At 38.9% G+C, this 20,445-nt stretch overlaps 1 protein-coding gene across 1 annotated transcript in view; it reads left to right on the top strand.

Annotated features, from left to right (window-relative positions):
• Window positions 1-12,071, top strand: part of SLC15A5 (solute carrier family 15 member 5) — a 76,489-nt gene extending 64,418 nt beyond the window's left edge. Inside the window, 2 exon segments of the mRNA XM_002918716.2 lie at window positions 6,638-6,746; window positions 11,481-12,071. Coding sequence (XP_002918762.2) covers window positions 6,638-6,746; window positions 11,481-11,628 — 257 coding nt within the window. The 3' untranslated portion in view covers window positions 11,629-12,071.
• Window positions 12,072-20,445: the final 8,374 nt, after the last annotated feature.

The raw sequence follows: 20,445 nt of genomic DNA, 5'->3' as shown, positions 1-20,445 counted from the left end.
TTCACAGTATAGCTTGATATTTGTTGTGAAAAGTTAGACCATAAATACTCCACTGCCATAGGATAAGTGGAATGAAACTAATCAGTAATAAATACTTTAATACATTTTTAGTTCTTAGGAGATTCAGGGCTGTCTCAGGGCTCTGCCTGTCAGCTGCCTCTTGATTTTAGCTTAACATCACCCTCTCTTTAATTATTACACTTTATAATATATATTACATATCAACTATTGCTAATCGTACTTCTTATAGTTAGTCTTCATTTGTAAAAATCTTATTTCCTGGGGTATATATTTCCAGGTGAATTTTAGAAGCATTTTATCAGTTTTCCCCAAATCTCATTTTTATTTAATTAAATAAGTAAACCTTGTTCATTAATGAAAAAAATAAAGCTTTTATAATCTTTAGTGTTCCACCTAAGTATATAACATAATTTTTTATTTATTCAGTGTTAAACAATTCGATTCAGTAAGATTTTCTTTTCTTCGTATATATCCTGAATATTTGTTATATCTATTGTGGGCGTTTTATGCTCTTTTTCTTTTTGCTGTTATGAACAGACTCCTTTTCCCTCATTACAACTCACTGACATAATCACTACTACATAGGGGATTATTAACATTTATGTCTGTGCCTTACATTCAACAACTTAAACTTTCTTAGTAAATTTATGAGAGTATTTTAGTTTATTTTAGGTTTATAGCAAAATTATCTAATCTTAATTATAATTTTTTAAAATCATTTTTTTCCCATATTAACTCCTATGTTTTGCATCTTTACCAGGACACAGAACTTTGGAGCCATGTTAATACCAGAAGACAGTCACATTTTATCCTGTTCATAATCTTCATATGACTCTTTCTTATTTTTTATCAAGCATACTTGTTGGTTTAGAAGGATAATAATTAAAGGGTATTCTTTACCGGTGTACTCTTAATCCCCTTTACCTATCTCACACTACCCCCCACCTCCCCTCTGGTAACCACCAGTTTGTTCTCTATAGTTAAGAGTCTGTTTTTAAGTTTATTCCTATTTTCCCTTATTCACTTGTTTTGTTTCTTAAATTCCACATATGAGTGAAATCATATGGTATTTGTCTTTCTCTGACTGACTGATTTCACTTAGCATTATACTCTCTAGGTCCATCCATGTCATTGCAAATGGCAATATTTCATTCTTTTTTATGGATGAATAATGTTTATATATATATATATGTTCATACACACACACCATCTTCTTTATCCATTCATGTATCTATTGATGGACAAAGACTGCTTCCATAGTTTGGCTATTATAAAAAATGCTGCTATAAACATAAGGGGTATATGTATCCCTTTGAATTAGTGTTTTTTGTATTCTTTTTAGTAAATACCCAGTAGTGTGATTACTGGAATACAGGGTAGTTATTCTATTTAGTCATCCCCGAAAGAAGAGATTTACTGAGAGGCAGTATTTACCAATGCAGAATATGTGTGGATTCCCTTAGCCTCTGTCATTTTCCATATTTTTAATAAAGTCTTCCATGAAAGTGCTCCCATTAAAACCCAAGTTACTATGATGAGCAGACTGCTTGGCTGGAGTGAGAATTTTACGCCATTTTCTGGTTGCCCAACAATCTGATCAAATGATGTGACCGTAAACCGGTTTCAAGCATACATGACTATCGGGTGCTCTCTAAAAATCGCCTTCATCTATAAGCTCTCCTTTGGGAGCTGTATTACCAGAATGTGGTGCACCCTGATGGTCATGCTTCCATTGCTTCTCGTCTTATGGTTTAAGGAGGTACTAGAAGCCGAGGTACTTGGTGTTGGGTACTGATCAGAATGGAATATGGAACTGCTACTTCTCCTCCCCCAAGCAGTAATTATGCATTGGAGCAACAGCATCTATATGGTTTAGAACGGACCTTGATTTCTGTGTGGGGGCATGTTCTGATCACCTCCTATTCACCTGTTTGGTGTGGAAGGGATCCTCAACCTAAGTAGGGTAAGATGGCTGAGAATAGGACACCTGACCTGAGCGATGGACTGACAGCAGTTTATTAGGCACATATACTCACTGCCCAGGGAACAGAAAGTGCCACACAGTGCCATATGGGGCTGCACTTGGGAGTGGAGTAAACAAGGGTCTGTGGAGAGCAGGCTTGATAGTAACAAAACAGGGAGGCACCTCTTGGGTCCTGCAGGAGGATGTGATCGCCTGTTTGAATAGTGTTGAAGGCTGGGAAGGAGGTGAAACCAGTAGCAGGCAGCTGGTCCGAAGAACAGGGGAGCTAGCCAGGTAGGGAGGACTTCCCACTGGGTGGGGAGTGTATCTGAAAGAGCAGAGAAGTATGTGGTTAGGACTTAGGGGCCTTGTGAGACTCAAATCTGTGTTGTTTATAGTAACATATTTCTATTAGCATCAATGGGGGCTTTAGTAGTGCAGTTGTAAGAAGATGAGGGTTCTTCTACTGAGCAGTGCCTCAGTTTACCTCTCTGCACCTTCACTCTTTTTTTTTTCTTTATTTTTTTATTATATTATGTTAGTCACCATACAGTACATCCCCGGTTTCCGATGTAAAGTTCGATGATTCATTAGTTGCACATAACACCCAGTGTNTAGCCATCAGGGAAATTCAAATCAAAACCACACTGAGATACCACCTTACGCCAGTTAGAATGGCAAAGATAGACAAGGCAAGAAACAACAATTGTTGGAGAGGATGTGGAGAAAGGGGATCCCTCCTACATTGTTGGTGGGAATGCAAGTTGGTACAGCCACTCTGGAAAACAGTGTGGAGGTCCCTTAAAAAGTTAAAAATTGAGCTACCCTTATGACCCAGCAATTGCACTACTGGGTGTTTACCCCAAAGATACAGACGTAGTGAAGAGAAGGGCCATATGCACCTTCACTCTTAATCTGTAAAATACAAGAACTAGTCTAGATAATTCCACAGTCCTTTTGTCTCTAAAATGACCATGATAATTTAAAATAAATAGAAACATTTTACTTAGTATCTATAAGGTCTAATACTCCAGAGTAATTATCTGTTTGCATGTCTCCCCTACTAATCTATGACCTCTTTTTACTTAAGGAACTTGGAATGCCCATTTCCTGGTACATGAAAACTTCTTAACGAATGATTTTCAAATGAACAAATAGATCTAACTAAACAAGAAATATTTGGAGAACTTCTGAGCCATGCAAAGTACTTTGTGAATGTTCTATTACTCAGTGGTCCTACACTCATTGCTAACTAGGCTGGTTATACTATTAAAAAGTACTTAACTAGGGTCCACTGTGAGTATTAACATATGGCACTTACTGTCCCCCACTGTTTATGCGATGTACTTTTTCTAGCGTTATTAGCCTTCCTACCCACCCAAGTAAAGATCCGGAGCAGTTTAGTTCATCCCATTCTAGACCTAATGTCTTCTCTTTGTCTCCTTTTGCAAGGATGCCCCAGATTTCAATCAGCTACTAGAAATGTCAGATGAAAAATGGCACAAATGTGAATTACGACAATAAAAGTTTATAAGCTACTAAAATAAAGTTATAGTACCTAAGAGCTGAGTCAACTGGCAATGTTAAATGGAACATTTTACAACCAGTCCTGGGATAATGATTAAAAAAAAAATGGCACATGAAGAACATGAAGAAATATCTGATTGGAAAAGGGTCCAAGATCAAGCTCAGGCTACATGATTTTGTATGAGCCACTTCTAAGGCATGGGGGTGGTGATAATCTAAAGTTTATGGAGTGCCTCTTCTGTGACCAACCCTTGACATCTATTACCTCTTTTACGTCTCATAACAGCTCAGTGAGAAACGTGGTATTGTCATTTTAGAGAGGAGAAACCGAGGCTGAAGTGGTCCGATTGGGCAAATGCCCCAAAACAAGACTATTAAATAATGGAGACAGTATTTGACTTCAAAATCTCTCTGCCTCCAAAGCCCATGCTTTTTCTATGTCTCTTCACACCCAAAGCTATCTCTTTACATAGACTGATAATCTCTATACTAATAAAACAAATTTTACGTTTCATGAAGTATCTCTCTGTCCAACTTGATGCTAGTGTGTATTCCATGCTATCAATTCAGATGACTGTCCTCCTTACCTTGGAACTCACCATGTAAATTAGCTACATAGGGAATGTAAAATTATAGCTAAGTAAGGCAAAAATATGGGGCTAGCATGAAGATCGGCATTAGGAAGGAAGTTGAACACTAAAAATGATATTCAAGGACTATAGAAATGTTATCAGGAGTTTGAATAGGTTATATGGCAATCTTTCATTTTATTTTTTAAATAACTCCACTCACAAAATGTTTTGTGTTACTAATAAATTCCCACTGCCTTTCTCTAACCTTTCCAGCTTGACATCCTCCCGTCACCCCACATGCCCATTCCAAGTCACCGCGCTTCTCATTTGTGCCCACCACAGTACCCCCAGCGACAGTTACAAGCACATGGGCATGCGCAGGGCAAGCTGGTGCAGTATCAGGATAGGCTGGTATTTGCTGCAATTGCATAATTTTTTTTTTAGAAATATTATGTTTTACCTTTTAAGATCTTACAAAATTTATATTCTTCTCCCTCATCTGACTTTGTTATAATAAAAAGATAGCCTTTTCAATTACTTATTATGGACCAAAATTCATGCTCCAAGAAAAATTAATGTCATGTTAATTCTGAGGCTTCACATACTCTGTACAAACTCCTCTTACTCTAGCCAGAGAAACACGATGATACAATGGTCTAATCGCATCACATGCAAAGTGCTGATGTGAAATGAAAAGGACAGAAATATGATTGGGATATTAATTCAAGAGAAGTAAGGAAATAGCACTGTTTGAATAAGCTTAGCAAGGTGGTTTAGTTCTTCCTGAAAATATGTGTGATGTTATCTCACCTTACCTTGACTTCCACCCCAACTCCCCCCATTCAAGTACAATCAAGTGTTTAGTTTCTGTGTGTGTGTGCGCGCACACACACACACAGAGCAAGCTACATAGACCCAATAGGCAAACACAGAGGGAAACATTCTATGAAGCTACTCCTATCAGATGAACGCATTATGTCAATACAGCAATAACACCATACATTTCTATTGTAATGGAACACAAATTAATAAAATAGGGAAGTAGAAATCACCACATAGCTTTCAACTCAATACCAGATTTCAATTATAGGTCCAAGACACAAGCTAATTTTCATGGTTGGTCCACAATAATAGTCATTGTTAAATGACAGAAGAGAAACAGCTTTAAATGGGAAGTGGCACAATGAATCAAAGCTGTCATACTTATGTACTTGCTGACTATCAACCCTGAACAGAGCATTTAATTCAAATCTCATTTAAAAGTATGTACTGTCAAAGGAAAGGCCAAGAACCATTTTCTAGGTCAAGAAGCAACTCACAACCCATGTACCAAAGACAGCACTGAAGATAAGTCTTATTGGTACAGAGACTGATTGCTCTAGTCCCACACCCCTCCTCACAACCCACTGTAGGAGCTGCTCCTATAAAAAAGCAAGAAAATGCCAAAACCTTGGCATCTGCCTGCTCAAAGAAGATCAATTCTTGTTCTCATAATACATAACTTTTTTGGGAAATATTTTGCCCATTCAGAACTGCAACTGAATTGAAGTTCTCTCCACAAAGACAGATTTTTGCCTTTTGAACAATCTTTTTAACATTCTGTGGTATTATATATATTTGTTAATACTAAGATCCCATTGTTTAAAAAGTACTGCATAAAAATAAGCATTCCATATATAATACATTATTTCATATAATGTATTAAATAATAGTATCTCAAACCCATTGAAGGAAAATTGAGTGTGTGTGGAAATAGAGATGATCCATATAGATATGTAGTTGGATATGGAAAGAAAGAGAGAATTATAGCAAAGATCCAAGGCAAAAGTCAAAATCTAGCAGTGAAGTAAAAACAATTGCCTTGAATCCTAAATAGTTTTATATATACTCATGTGATAGTTTTGTATATAGCAGTTTGACATCATAAGAAAGTGGGGGTATCTTATTTAGAAGTATTAATTTGAAGGCATTACTTATCAGGTCAAAAAAATACCTTCATGTCAACCAGAGATTGCAAGTAATTTGACCAATAGGGTCTGTGATATTACAATGAGGTGATACTGGATTTATCTAAGTTGTCAAAATAAAGTAACATCTGGAATCTACATGTATTATGTCACTAACCTTACAATTAGAATATGCAACAGGCTCTGGTAAACAGTTTTCATTCACTCAATGTATATTCACTGAACAATTCCTATATGTCAGGCACTGTTCTAGATACTAGACATATAAGGATGAATAAGATATATATACACGGTTCTGGTAAATTAGCGTAATCAGGGTGACTTTTATAGCTCAGTTCTTCTGAACCTATATTGTGTTATGCAAATTCAGATTTTGTGACCTTCAAAATATTTGGGGTGCTTTACTTGTCATTTTACTGTTAATTACAGAATTAAATGAATTTTGACAATGAGTTTCAGATGAGCTTTTTTGCTTTGTAGATATTATTGTAGATATTATTGAAGCGAATAAATCTGTATGAATGATAAAACATTCACAGAAACTTACAACTCTGCAGTTGAATAACAATTACATTTGTTCCAAACAGGCAATTGGTTTCCAAACACATTAAACAAAGGCAATTTAGAAAGCTTCTTCTTCTTTTTGGCATCATTAACGTTGTTGAACGTCCTGGGATTCTGGAGTGTTTCACAAAGGTAAGTGTGTGGTAAGATGAGCAATTTCCGAGTCCATGAAATATTGATCTGGGAACCATCACTGGGCCAATGGGAATCTTGTATGCCATGACTGGACACATTAGCATAGTAGAGAAATTTAACAGATTATTCGGAGCAAGAAAGTTCAATTTAGACTTTACTTTTGCCATTGATCCTTATAATAAAATAGTGCTTTATTCGATTCTAAAACATGTTCTGAAGGAAGGTATTTTTTCTCCACTGTAGAGTACCATTTTAGAATTAGAAATAACCATATTGATAATAAGAATGAATGAGTCATTATCATTAAAAGCAAATATCATTAAACAAATAGCTAGAAATCTAATGATGCTTAAGATTTGGATTCCATTCAGGCCTTTAAATCAGCAGTGACCATTTCAAGGTCAATAACAAACTGCAAAATCATTTAGTCAATCACCTGAGACCATTCAGTGGTTTAATATGTATCATCTACCATCCATCCATTGCCAGCCCACCTCTCTCTCACACAGACATATTCTTGGATAGCTGTGTACTTTTGAGCAAACTGTCTAACCTCTCTGAGCCTCTGTTTTTATACTTGTAAAATAAAATCAAGAATACCAACATCTTGTGGGCTTTAGGGATATGAATTTTGGTAAAGGGCCGAGCACAATGTCCACCACATTGTGGAAACTACAGAGATCTTTATTTTTCTCATTTTCCTCCATTCATTTATCTATTTAGTCAGATTTTATCCTATCATTGTCACTTCTCCCTTACCTAAATCATTCTTTTATTCATTGAATAAATCTCTGTTGGAACTAGCCATCATGTGATGGGGACTACAGTAAACTAGAAGGACACTAAGTCAGCAAGTCAATAAATGTTTCGTGCTATTATACTCCTGCTCTCATGGAGCTTATTGTCCAGTATGAGAGAGAGGCACTTAAATCCCATTATGACAAAGTCAAAAGTCTTAATGGCTCCCTGGATTTTCAAATCTCTCACCTTCCACAGTGTGTAAGTTATTGAATTAACCCCCCACAATGTATAGTTTCTCTAAAACACCTATCTCATTCTTGGATTGAAAACCAAATTAGAGTATCAGAGACTCTTGCAGAAGAATCCAACAGGAATGTCCTCAGCTTGGTAGCAAAATAGCCATCAATGACAACTGAAGGTGAAGGCAAAGCATCTCTCCCCTCCATCCATTGCCTCCAAACATATAGTGGTGCCCATCTACCAATTCACATAAACCTGTAGTTTCTCAACTTTTTTACTTTTTCTCCCACTATAAGATCTGACCCTTGTCTTTTCATAAAGTAGTTTAAAAGGCAAACTTTCAAGTTAGCCCAGGTGACTCCAGTTCTACAACTTAGCTGTACAAACGTCAGCAAGGTATTTAACCTTGCTAAGCCCATTTCTTCATTTGTAAAATGAAATAATAGGAACAGTCATTGTGTCATGAAGTTGTTGTGAGGATGAGAAAACGCTCAAAATGTTAGCTACAGTAAACCCAATGGCCTCATACTTTGCCTTATGCCCCCTGCTTCCTCTTTTTAATTCTTCTTCTAGACTCATGCAGAGGTGTGGCCAAGATGACCAGGATTATGGGCTGAATTCATGGAAGAACTAGCACTGGACCCAGAATCTATTAGCTCAGGGATTTACACATTCATTCATTCATTCATTCATTCACTCATTCAACCAAATACTCAGCATTGTTCCAGGCACTAGAAAAAATAGAACTGAAGAAGGCGGAGTACCAGTCTACATGGAGCTAATATCTAGTGCTCAAATCAAATTATTTAAGGGTGATTCCTTCTCTGTGATTGTTGAACATGTGAATTACTATAAAGAAGTGAAAGATGGTGGAGTGGGGTGCAGAGAAGGAAGCAAGAATAAAATTATACAAAGCACGAAATATTGGAGCAACCAAAAATGAGAATGGACTAAGTGATAATAGAAAATTTATTTAGAAATAAATCTGATTCTTAGCATATCTTCTCTAGTTCCCTGTACTTCGCCCCCTTTTTTTCCTGTATACTTTTTGAGGAAAGGGGAAAAAAGAGAGAGAGAGGATAAAACAAAGCAGGAAGGGAAGAAATTAATTTTCCAAGCATTGAGCACTTCTTTCTCTTGGGCAGCATGCAAGACACACAAATAACATTTAATCTCCACCACCCCTCTGTTACCTAAATCTTATCACTTTCCTTTATAAATAAGAAAATCAAAGTGAGAATCTAGGTAAGTAAATTGACTAGGTTCACACACCTAGGATTCAAAACCAAATGTGTTTGTTTATAAACACTTTCTCTCGTGTAGTGTGCTATTTCTAAGTGCCTTAGAGGAGCGCTCTACCTGCTCTGTGACAGCCCCTTGAGTCTGGAGGGTCGGGAAGAAACCAGTCCCTTCAGTTAAAGTAACCATACCCACCACGCCATAGGGAAAGAACAGGTGTCACATATCAGAAGGAAAGAGTCTGGAAAATTTGCCAGTAAAGGTCAAGCAGCTAAAACCAACTTACATTAGTGCAAAGACACACATCACCCTGGGTACCTCTTGCCCGCTGGGGTGGGACGCATGCGCCAAGCCAGAAGTCAGGCAAGAAATCATATGGAACTTACAGTAGCAGGACAGCAGTGTCTATCATGAGGACTGAATGATTCTGATTTATTTCTATTCTGATTGTGACTGTCAAACACTAACAAACAGAAAGTATGCAAAGACACAGGAGAAAACACAAGTATTCTAGGGGCGGTATTATTGAGATACATTTAGGAATCACATAGTGCTTGATTACAATAAACATTCAGTCACAATCCAATTTTGACCAAACCCAATGGGGTTCAGAGCCAGATAACAGTGGCAAATCTATCAAGAGAAGAACAATCCCAAGTCATTCTTGTCCCTAAAATTTTGAGGACAGTATATTATTATGAAACAGCATCCTCACCAATATACAGATCTCTGCTGGCACCTGAGGGCAGCTCCACCACGAATTTCATGAATTTGATGGAATCCTAGTGTCAGCCCTAGAGCCAAAGAAATCTTGTCAGGGTCACTGGGATATCACCTAACTGAGTACAGTTAGGGATTACCTGTGAATGTCAGGCCAGACTTATTTTTCATTTGTACAAAAAACAAACACACACACATACACACACACTGCAAAACAAAAAACAGCCCTCTCTGTCTTTTATTAGGGTCCTCTTTCATCAAATCTGAAATAGGGCATGGTAACATGTCATACGTGAAGGTCTCCAGTGGGGGGGTGAAGGAAGTAGGTAGGTGAAATGTCTTTCCTTAGCTGAAAAGTATTATATAAACATCTCTATAGTGCTGAATATAAATGTGTATCCTACATCAGATACTAAAATAAAAAGATATTACAGATGTTTTAGGGAGAGGGGCAAAAAGGTGTTTGTTTTTATAACAACACCACTCTTCCTCCAATGTTTTAAAACACATCTTAAAGTTGTACCATTGGGGCGCCTGGATGGCGCAGTCGTTAAACGTCTGCCTTCAGCTCAGGGCGTGATCCCGGGGTCCTGGGATCGAGCCCTATATCAGGCTCCTCTGCTGAGAGCCTGCTTCTTCCTGTCCCACTCCCCCTGCTTGTGTTCCCTCTCTCACTGGTTGTCTCTCTCTCTGTCAAATAAATAAATAAAATCTTAAAAAATAAAATAAATAAAATAAAGTTGTACCATTGCACTAATTTTGTCAATGATACCAGTCATCTTTAGTGCATAACCTGTAACAGTTACTGAAAGCAACATAAATCAGAGACAAAAGCATGTTCTTCTCCTACAGTTACTTTGAGCAGTATATTGGGGGGGAAAGAAGGTAAAATGAACTTTGGAAACTTTGGAGGCTTACATGCATTTGATAAAACTGAACCTGTAGCCCATATTCTTGTTCAACAAATATTTTTTGAGCATCTGCTGTGTACGAGGCACCGGTCGAGGCACTAAGAACATCGCAGTGAATAAAGCAGTCTGAAATTCAAATCCTCCAGAAGTTTACCCAAAGGTGTTTATGAAAATAATGTGTCTTTAGAAGTCGTGCACCATAGGGCCAAAAGGCCAGGATTCTGAATAAGAGAGCTCTAATTTCAAACCCAGACTCTGCCAACTACTATTCATATGAGCCCCAAGGAGCTATTTAACCTCTTAGAACTTTAGTTTTCCTATCTGTGAAATGGGGATAATTTCATTCTTCCAGGGTTAGAGTGAGAATTCAGTAGTTAGGGTGGGGATAGTGCCCTAGTCTGGTGCCCAATACTTAGAAGACACTCAGGAAAACCAGGTGTTCCTCGGGTCAGGGGTAAAGGGTACACATTCTAGAAATGTATCCATGGGTTTCTTCGACAGTGGTGTTTTCCACATAGGTTCAACACCGAAATTACAAAGCCCTCATGCATCTGATAAGCCTTTCCTGAGTCCTGGCCTCCAGGAACATTGTCAAGTTGACAGGGTTTCAGACTTTCCAGTCTGTCGCGCTTTGTCACTCATTGCAGGTTGCGAAAGAGCGCCATCTAAATGTCCTTATGGGACACCTTAATATGACCTAAAACTCCTTTTGTCATTTTATAAAGACTGTTCTGGTGAGCAGTTCTCTTAAATAATCATCACTGTTGTGCCAGTATCTATGGCCCATAATAAAAGGTAGACAAGCACAGGAAGAAAGCAAATGATTTATCAAGTCATCTACATCTGGTCCTAAAAAAAGCTTTCTTTTTTTCTTTTTTAGGTATTGTAATCTAAATCATTTTAACGCCCAGAACATCAGTGGAAGTAATCATGAAGAAACACTTCTCCTCCATGAAAAGTCTCTGACATTTTATGGCAGTACGCAGGAATTTTCTCCAAGTATTGATCTTTGGGAGACAGCCCTATGAAACTACATTTGACTCTACCTGTCTTACGAGCAAAGTATTCATTGTTTTCTTCAGCTGAACATCTTACGCGTTTTAGTTTAAGAACAAACATGTATGGGTGGGACTTCATGACTATTATCTGTGTACTTTATTTATAAAGACTAATTATGACTCCTCTAGTAAACTATTATGCCTTTTGCATTAACACATTATATATTACAGTTAATTTCAAAGCCTGTGATACTCCATGAGAACAAAAGGACAATTTCATGCACATTACAATATTTTATAACTTTTTACAATAATGGTTCAGCCACTACGAGCAATATAAATGATATTTGTTAGTTTTAATGTGCTAATAGAATCAAAATAATCGTATGTTAACATTCCTCCTTTCTACACATTTATTGAGCACTTATTAAATGCCAGTCCTTATGATCATACACTGTCTATGTCTGACTAAATAATAAACCTTGATGTGATTTTACTGTATTTGATCCTGATGTTACACTATCAAGATAGGAAGGAAGGAAATTTTCTCTGAATTGAAAAGCAAAGTTAACTAAAATAGAGATCTTTAACAAAGAAAGAATATTCACATACTGAAGAAGTTATAAAATAAAGGTAAATGATGGAATGATTTAAAGGAAAAAGGGAAATTGGAGAAAGTGAAACGAGTGTTGAGGGTAAGTGATAAATCAAAAAGAGAAGCTTAAAGCAATTCCCTAACCCAACTGACATCTTTTGGTCTTCAGTGCTACCAATTCAGATACATTCACAAAATCGTCTTCTAAAAGAGATTCTTCCTGTATAAACAAAAAAATGTGGAAATGCATATTAAAAATAATGAACTGGGACACCTGGGTGACTCAGTCGATCAAGCATCCAACTCTTGGTTTCAGCTCAGGTCATGGTCTCAAGGTCGTGAGATCGAGCCCCACATTGGGCTCCACACTAGGTGTGGAGTCTGCTTAAGATTCTCTCTCTCCCAGGGGCGCCTGGCTGGCACAGCGGTTAAGCGTCTGCCTTCGGTTCAGGGCATGATCCCGGCGTTATGGGATTGAGCCCCACATCAGGCTCCTCTGCTATGAGCCTGCTTCTTCCTCTCCCACTCCCCCTGCTTGTGTTCCCTCTCTCGCTGGCTGTCTCTATCTCTGTCAAATAAATAAATAAAATCTTAAAAAAAAAAAAAAAAGATTCTCTCCCTCTCCCTCGGTCCCTCCCCAAATCCCTGTATCTCCCTCTCTAAAAAAATAAAATAAAATAAATAATAAACTAATGTAAAATAAAACTCATGCCCCAAGCCTTTGTAGCAGTGCTTGTCAAAGTTTGCTTGAGGGTCGCCTGCTTTAGGAAAATTTTCTGGCCCCTCCTAAAGACTGCTTTAACCCAACTCTTTCTCCAGGACTCAGTGGTTTTTTTTGTTTTGTTTTGTTTAAGATTTTATTTATTTATTTGACAGAAAGAGAGACAGCCAGTGAGAGAGGGAACACAAGCAGGGGGAGTGGGACAGGAAGAAGCAGGATCCCAGCAGAGCAGGGAGCCCGACGTGGGGCTCGATCCCAGGACCCTGGGATCATGCCCTGAGCCGAAGGCAGACGCTTAACGACTGAGCTACCCAGGCGCCCCCAGGACTCAGTGGTTTTAACAAACACACCCAAATCATTCTTGTGCTCCCTAAAGTATAAACACCACTGCTTTCTAGGACAGTTCACAGTGGATAGGATAGGTAGGTTTATCAGCTGATTGCAAATGGTTCTGCAATTAAGCATCTCCCTTGTGTATACCTAAAATATTTTAGATCTGTACAATAAAAGATTTATTCATCTTGATTAGATATGATATGCATTTTTAATTGCAAAAGAGCAGCTGTAAAGCACCAGGTGTTTCTCTTACTCAAACAATTTTTTGTTTGCTTGTTTGTTTTGAGGACAAATAAAAAGACTAGCTCTTACATACACGAATTCTTGCCCTGTAACTTTTCCAAATCTTTCTTGTTTTGTATTTCTTCTCTGGCAAAACAGTGAGGCCAACCCCTCGATATGTCTTAGAGGTTTTCTTTGCTGCAAAAGTTTAAAAGCCACATTTGCAATTTGGGTTTAACGAACATCCAAAATACCAGAAAACCTTTAAACACCTCACCTTAGTACAGTGAGGCGCTCTGGCAGTCTCTCTCCCCATTAGAATAAGGGTCTGTTTTATTTTGTTGCGTGTGTAGTTTTTTTTAAAATTTGCCTTCATCTCCCTAATTTCTACATCATAATAGAAAAAAGCGCTCATTATGCTTTCACTCGTCCTTAGAGATGAAAAGAGATCTACTGAATTATAAAGTTGACCCAAAGCAAGCACCAAAAGAGCTTGGAATTCTCACATTGGGGTTGACACTTGTGATTAGCTAAATTGCGGTAACTACACATGCCTCCATTCGGAACAGGATGCATTCACACTGCAGTTTCTTCTCTAGAGCCTAGCAACATTATCATTGAGCACCTGGAACAGTTTAGGCATTACGTGTAATTGGTTTTGCTTTACATAAATCTGTAGCTTTGTAAATAAGCGGAGCATTTCAGCTTCTATATAACACCAATTAACTTAAAGGGATGTGTTGTTTGCAGAAGCCTGCTGGGTCTGTACTGTATTTCTCGGGTAATATGCTCAGCGGCGGGCAAAGTTCTGTGTCCCTGCAGTGTTCCATTTACTCCCAGTCACTTGGTGCCAAGGGTCTGTACCCAGACACTCATTTGCTCCATTTTTCAGTTGTGAAAGATCAGGAAAATGAAGTCTTCCCTAAGAAGCCCCTTCTGGGCTCTATTTTTGTCCATGATCGAGACCTGAAAGGCAAGGTATTTGAAAATGTTTTCCGTGACCCGCAGAGCACAGATCTGACCCCATCTGATTCTGTCCACAACTGACAGTGACATCTCTTTCCTCTTCCTTTTTTTCTTGTAACACTTCAATCCAAGGCAGCCAAACATCACTGCAGTGAGCTGATACACGAAATTAAGAAAACCATAATCTTAGTACATGAATTTGCTAGTGAAAATGTCTCCATCAGAATGATTTTTTTTTCTTTTGTGGTACTCAGAAATCTGCTCTTGCAAGTTGGTAAATTTTTCCAAGCTCCTTGGATATTGTCCCCTTGTTACCTCTTTACTCAACGTAATCCCTTATCTCTCCTATCCCCTCAGGTAATCTTGATTTACAGCATTCATTCCACCCTGGCCAACCTCTAATTCTTGTCGTTTCTGAAACTGTTTGATCGACCATCAGAGAAACAGTATCACCCCAAAACAGCTCATGATACCAAAAAGTTTCCTATTCATATGGTGTGATTCACAAATCGAGGAGAGAGCATCCCCCCTCCCGAGCACTGCCAGGATTCCTTGTCTCATGGAAACAGAGAGCTTCAGCATTAGTTCCCTGGACCAGTCCGACAATGGGCATGTTCCACCTCCACGGCTCGAGAAGCCGGCATGCAATTACCAGTTATAGGCTTACGAGTAAAGCCCTCAAATAAAATCAACGGCCAAGTGCTGACAGCGCACAGGTGCTGCTGAAAGGCAGGTCTGCTGGTAGAGAACAGGGCAATTAAAAGGACTGCGAATAATAATAACTCACATCTATGTCACCCTTTACAGTTTACAGGTTGCTGTCACACGTATCATCACATCTGATTAGTGCCACCCCTCTGGGAGGTCGGCACATTTTGGCATGCCCATTTGGTACATGAGGGATTGCAGCTCTGAGACGTTAAGTGATTTATCAAGACTCACAGAGAGAGTAGATGTCACAGACAGAACTTGAACCTTGGTCTTTCTGTCTCTAAAGTGCCAGCAACTTCAACAAACAGCACTCACAATGTCACCAACACAGGCTCATCCCCAACCACTTACACGAATCGCTCTCTTCCTCATCTAAAAGGAAACAAGAACGAGAGGAAAGATTATGGCTCGGTTAGAGACCCTGACAAAATGGTTAACAAAAAGCAAGGGTCTTTCTAACATCTCTTCTTCCTTGCTCAGCTTTTGTGAGGCCATGCACTGTCCTCCACTGAAAAGAGCCACCCAGAGTGACTGGGGTGGGGGGGGGTCTTAGGCTCAAAACATCTTTTCCTTCTCTTTTCATCAAAATGTTCTGGATGTGCTACGGTCAATTCCAAACTGCCTTGGAAAACAACAATTTGAGAAAAACAAATTTACCCCCCAAAATGTTAATAATTGTAAAGACTCCTGTAGTGCTTGCTCAGCGTAAGTCACTGTTTTAAGTGAACAGTTTGGTATATTAGCTCATTTAATCATCACAATAACCCTATGAGCTAAGTACAGTTGTTAATCCATTTTACAAGTAAAAAATTATATATATATGAAGCCTAGAGAAGGTAATGACTTTCCAAAGATTATACAGGGACTATGGACAGAGTAAACATTTAGACCTGGGGAGTCCGGCTACAAAATCCAGGGTCTAGCCCTCTCTACATACTGCCTCTCAGTAAGCTGTTGTCTATAGTAGATTTTTGTACAATCTCAGGGGGATTCCAGGGAAGGTGATGCCTTAGCCCAGTGGATTCCAACCTTTTTCTGTCCCACCACATAAGAATATAACTTCTTCCGTAAGTAATGGCTAGATTGATTCTCAGTGAGCAATTCTTAACACCTCTGACTTGTGCTTCCCATCCTCCCCTTCTGTGAATAATTACTGTCTCTGGCTTAAAGCCAAAGGCATGACTCTAAGGGCAGAATTTCAGGCTCTGTGGCAGTGAATGGGTACATCTATCCAATAACTATTGTATGGCTACTTTCCCAGTGGCCCTTACATCACAATGTAAGCCACCTGTTCCTCATACAAAGCACTCATTGCTAGATCAAGATGGGAGCCTGAGGTCACCTAGGCCCTCCACCTCCTTAGCATCTATACAGACATTGCCTGGGGTTCCTCCAGGCCTATTATCCATAAGTTTGAAACAGTCAAAGATAATCAAGGATAATGATGGCAAGACTCAGTCTCTCTGCCTTGTTCTCTCCTTCTCTCTCTCGGTCTCTTTCTGCCCCTCTCTCTCTCTGGCTGTCTCATTAAGATTGTCTACAGCAGAATGGATGCTATTTGACAGCCAAGATCACTTCCCGAGCTGATACACCGTCACCAGTCCACTCAGAGACCTTACTAACTATTAAATAATAATAGTAACCAAACCGTACTCTATCGTCCATCTTAGACAGGTTTGCATCATTTTATTGGCTGGGAATCCGGTTGTTTCCTAAGCCTGCTAAACCACAAGTGACCAAATCTCTTATAAATACAGTAATGAGTCTATGACAAATGTCTATTACCATGGTAGCGGCAAGTCAGGAGCGCATATAATGACATTTATGCAAAGAGCAAGGCAGTCGTTCTACCAGGGATAAAAGATGGAGAAAAATGGAATCAATGAGAGGCAGACATTTGGCAAATATCAGGAGGAAGTCACCATAACATCAAAGATCCTACCAAGAAAGCACACACGTCATTATCACAGGCAGTTTTCATTTTCCCAAGGCAATCTCTGGAAACAAAATGAGAGAACGCAAAGGGTATGCTAAATTTTAAAATAAGAGAAAGAGCTCTCTAGCAGAAATGCCAGAGAGAAAGTGTGAGCTTCAAAAGCGAGAGCAGTGAGAGGCCATCTGGAAACTCATTTCCCATTTCGGCATAATGCAGTGCGCATAGTAGGCGCCTTGCTTCTCATGAATTGATTATCACCCCCGTGAGAATGCCAGACCGCTTTGCATCATTTTCCCAAGCCTCTCTTACACGAGTGAAAGCTCCCTGACCAGTTTCCGCGGGGTCTCCAGAAATGCAGACTTTGTTTCTCGTGCGGCTCATGCAGCTCTGCCTTATTTCACTGCAGCCAACCGTGCCTGAAAGACAGGAGCAAACAAGACGGACAAGTGTGGCAGTGAATGAACCATTTTACTGCAATTAGAAGTTCGCGGAGAATAAATTATCCTCTAGTTCAAGCTGTCCAGCAGTAATCCTCATTAATAATAACACTTCAACAACAGTCTGCTTCCCACCACGGCAGCGAGTGCTACAAACTTCAGCATTACTCTTGAAGCAGGAGTCACATCCCATACGGCTAGCCGAGATCGCCATATGCAGCACACAAGAGAAGGCTTCAATTACAAAGAAGCTTGAATGCATAACTGTCCATGAAGTTCACTGGCTAGATGAGCAGGTGGAAAAAATCCAAGCGCTTCTCTCCTTCCAGCTTCCTCTTCTAATTCATGCTAAATTGTAAATGATTTTTCACATTAATGAGTAAATCTATCTAAAAGGATACTTTCCTCTCTTCTGGCTTCATTGAGGACATCTCTTTTACTATATAGTATCCTTATGTCCTACACATGGCCACAAGCTATAGGGAATATATGGTCCGTGAAGGCAGGGATTTTTGTGCAGATATATTTTGTGAGATATATTATCTCCACATATATACATACATACATATATTTATATTTATATATACACCATCTCTCTATATATGCATAAAATACCTTGATCTCTATAAATAGGAAGAAGAGAGAGGGAGGGAGAGAGAGAATATATATATATATAGAGAGAGAAAGAGAATATATACATATATATTGAGTATATATACATACATATATGGGGGGGGAGAAAGGTTGAGATCCAGCCCTCAGTTGATGCTGGCTATTCCCTAGGAGCCTCTCTTCCTCTCCATGTGGTCTTCTTCAAGTTATGTCTCTATATGGGCTACTCTGGGCTTCTTCGGAGCTTGGTGGCTGATATCCAAGAGCAAGCATCCGTGCCCCCTGCCGCCACCCCACACACACACACACAAAAAGAAAGCGAGCCAAGCATAAACCCTGTTGCCTTTTAAGACCAAGCCTCAGGGGCTACACAGCATCGCCTACACTGATTTTGTTTGCTGAGATGTCAGAAAGTGTTGTCTAGACTTAAAAAGAGAAGTAATAGGCTCCATTTCTTCATGAGAAGTAGCAAGTTCCTAGAAATGCATCTGGGACCAGAAATGTCACTGCGAACATTTTAAGTTTAAAGATGAACAGGTATGTGTTAGACAAACAAAGGGCAGTGGCAGGGGCATTCCAGGTAACATCAGAAAGTGGCACAAGCAAATTACCAACTGTGAACCATCGCAGCTCAGTCTGAAAATTACAAGTCATTTGGACTTCTGACTGGAACAGTTGTTTGACTGGAATGCAAGATTCAAGGGCAGAATAGTATGACAGATTTGTGATTCAAAAAGAAAGCTCAGTCAGAAATGTAGAGGATAAATTGGTGGGGACTAGACAGGAGTTAGCCTGGGTTGGTGACTCCATGTAAGTGAATACTGTAAGATAATGAGGTCTGAGGTTATGTTGGCAGTACTGGGCATGGGGAAGAGGGGAAGAACAGAAGAAATTCAAAGGCAGAATAAGAAGAAGAACCCATTTTTTGAATCTCTACTGTGCATTTAATTATCTCGTGTATTTTTGACAAAAACTTTATAAACTTGGAATTATTGTGTTCATTTTTTATATAAGAAAACTGAGACACAGGGAAGTAAAGCTCCATGCCCATTTTCCTACAACTAGAACTGGGAGTTCTAGAGTCTCACACTGAAGCCCACACATTTAATGACCACACTTAATAATGATTGGAGGTGGTTATGACAAAGGAAAAGGAGTCCAGGATCATTAACGGGCTTCCGGCAAGCAACTAAGTGACTATTAATGCCACTTAATAAAATAGAGAAATAAATAAATACAGGAGGATGGGGGAACAGGATAGAAACATGTTTGTATATAATCAATTTTAGGTGTCCTGTAGGAAACTGAGTGGAGATTTCAGGCTACTTGCCAGTGATCTATACAAGACACAGTGGATTTTGTTCATGTTAAAAATGAATCAGGGTCATCAGTCATTTATACTTAAAAAAGACCTTATGAAACATCTGGCCAATTTTTTATTTCATAAATGAGGAAATCCAGGCTCAAAGAGGTGATCCAACTTACCCATAGATAACATCTGTTTAGCTAGTGAAGCTTCCCTGACTTTTGACTCTTAGCCTCGCTCAGTAAACTGTGAATTCTCCGAAGAATTATGAAAGAACAAAAGTGTCCATAGTCAAATGCTAGATTTAGCAAACAATTTAATTTCCTCAGGAGTTCTCAGAAGTTTTATTGCATACATTAGGAATCGCTAAGAAACAAATTTCCTATCCAGAGTTTTCTAATGCTCCAGTGGCGCAGTCGGTTAGCGTGCGGTACTTATGCAGAGTTTTCTAAGTGCATGTAGCCACACAGTCTTTTACTCAGAGAATACTTCTCTGCATTGATCTTCCTCGCTATACATTGGAAATGCTGGTAGGGTAAAAAATACATAGGCTTTGAAGTCAGGACTGGAATTGAATTAAGTCTCTGCATGCTAGTAGCTGGGCAGCCTTTGACAAGTCATTTAATCTCTCTGAGCCTTAGTTTCTACATATGCAAAATAGGGTCAGAACATATTCTTCACAATACTTTGTACGTCAACATGTATAATGCATGTGGCAAAGACCCTCAGACATAGAGATGATCAGTAAAAATGAATCAGCTACTATTTTCTCCTCCTCTTTAATCGGCAATTATTCACTGGGCATCTTCTATACCCCCCAAACCATTCACAGATATATATTAATTAATATGATTTTCCTCACCATTATTGCAGGAAAACTAAAAAGATTCTGTCTTTCCTATTTATTTTACTCCAAATAAAATTGTTAACCATTAATACCAATCACCTTGATACCAGACCCTAAATTCTTTCAATTTGAGAGCTAGAAAAGATTGAGAAGTAGAA

Source organism: Ailuropoda melanoleuca, chromosome 16 (assembly GCF_002007445.2).
Source record: "Ailuropoda melanoleuca isolate Jingjing chromosome 16, ASM200744v2, whole genome shotgun sequence".
Lineage (NCBI taxonomy): Eukaryota > Metazoa > Chordata > Mammalia > Carnivora > Ursidae > Ailuropoda > Ailuropoda melanoleuca.
The sequence above is the reverse complement of the archived record's forward strand: the minus strand, read 5'-3'. Positions and strand labels throughout refer to the sequence as shown.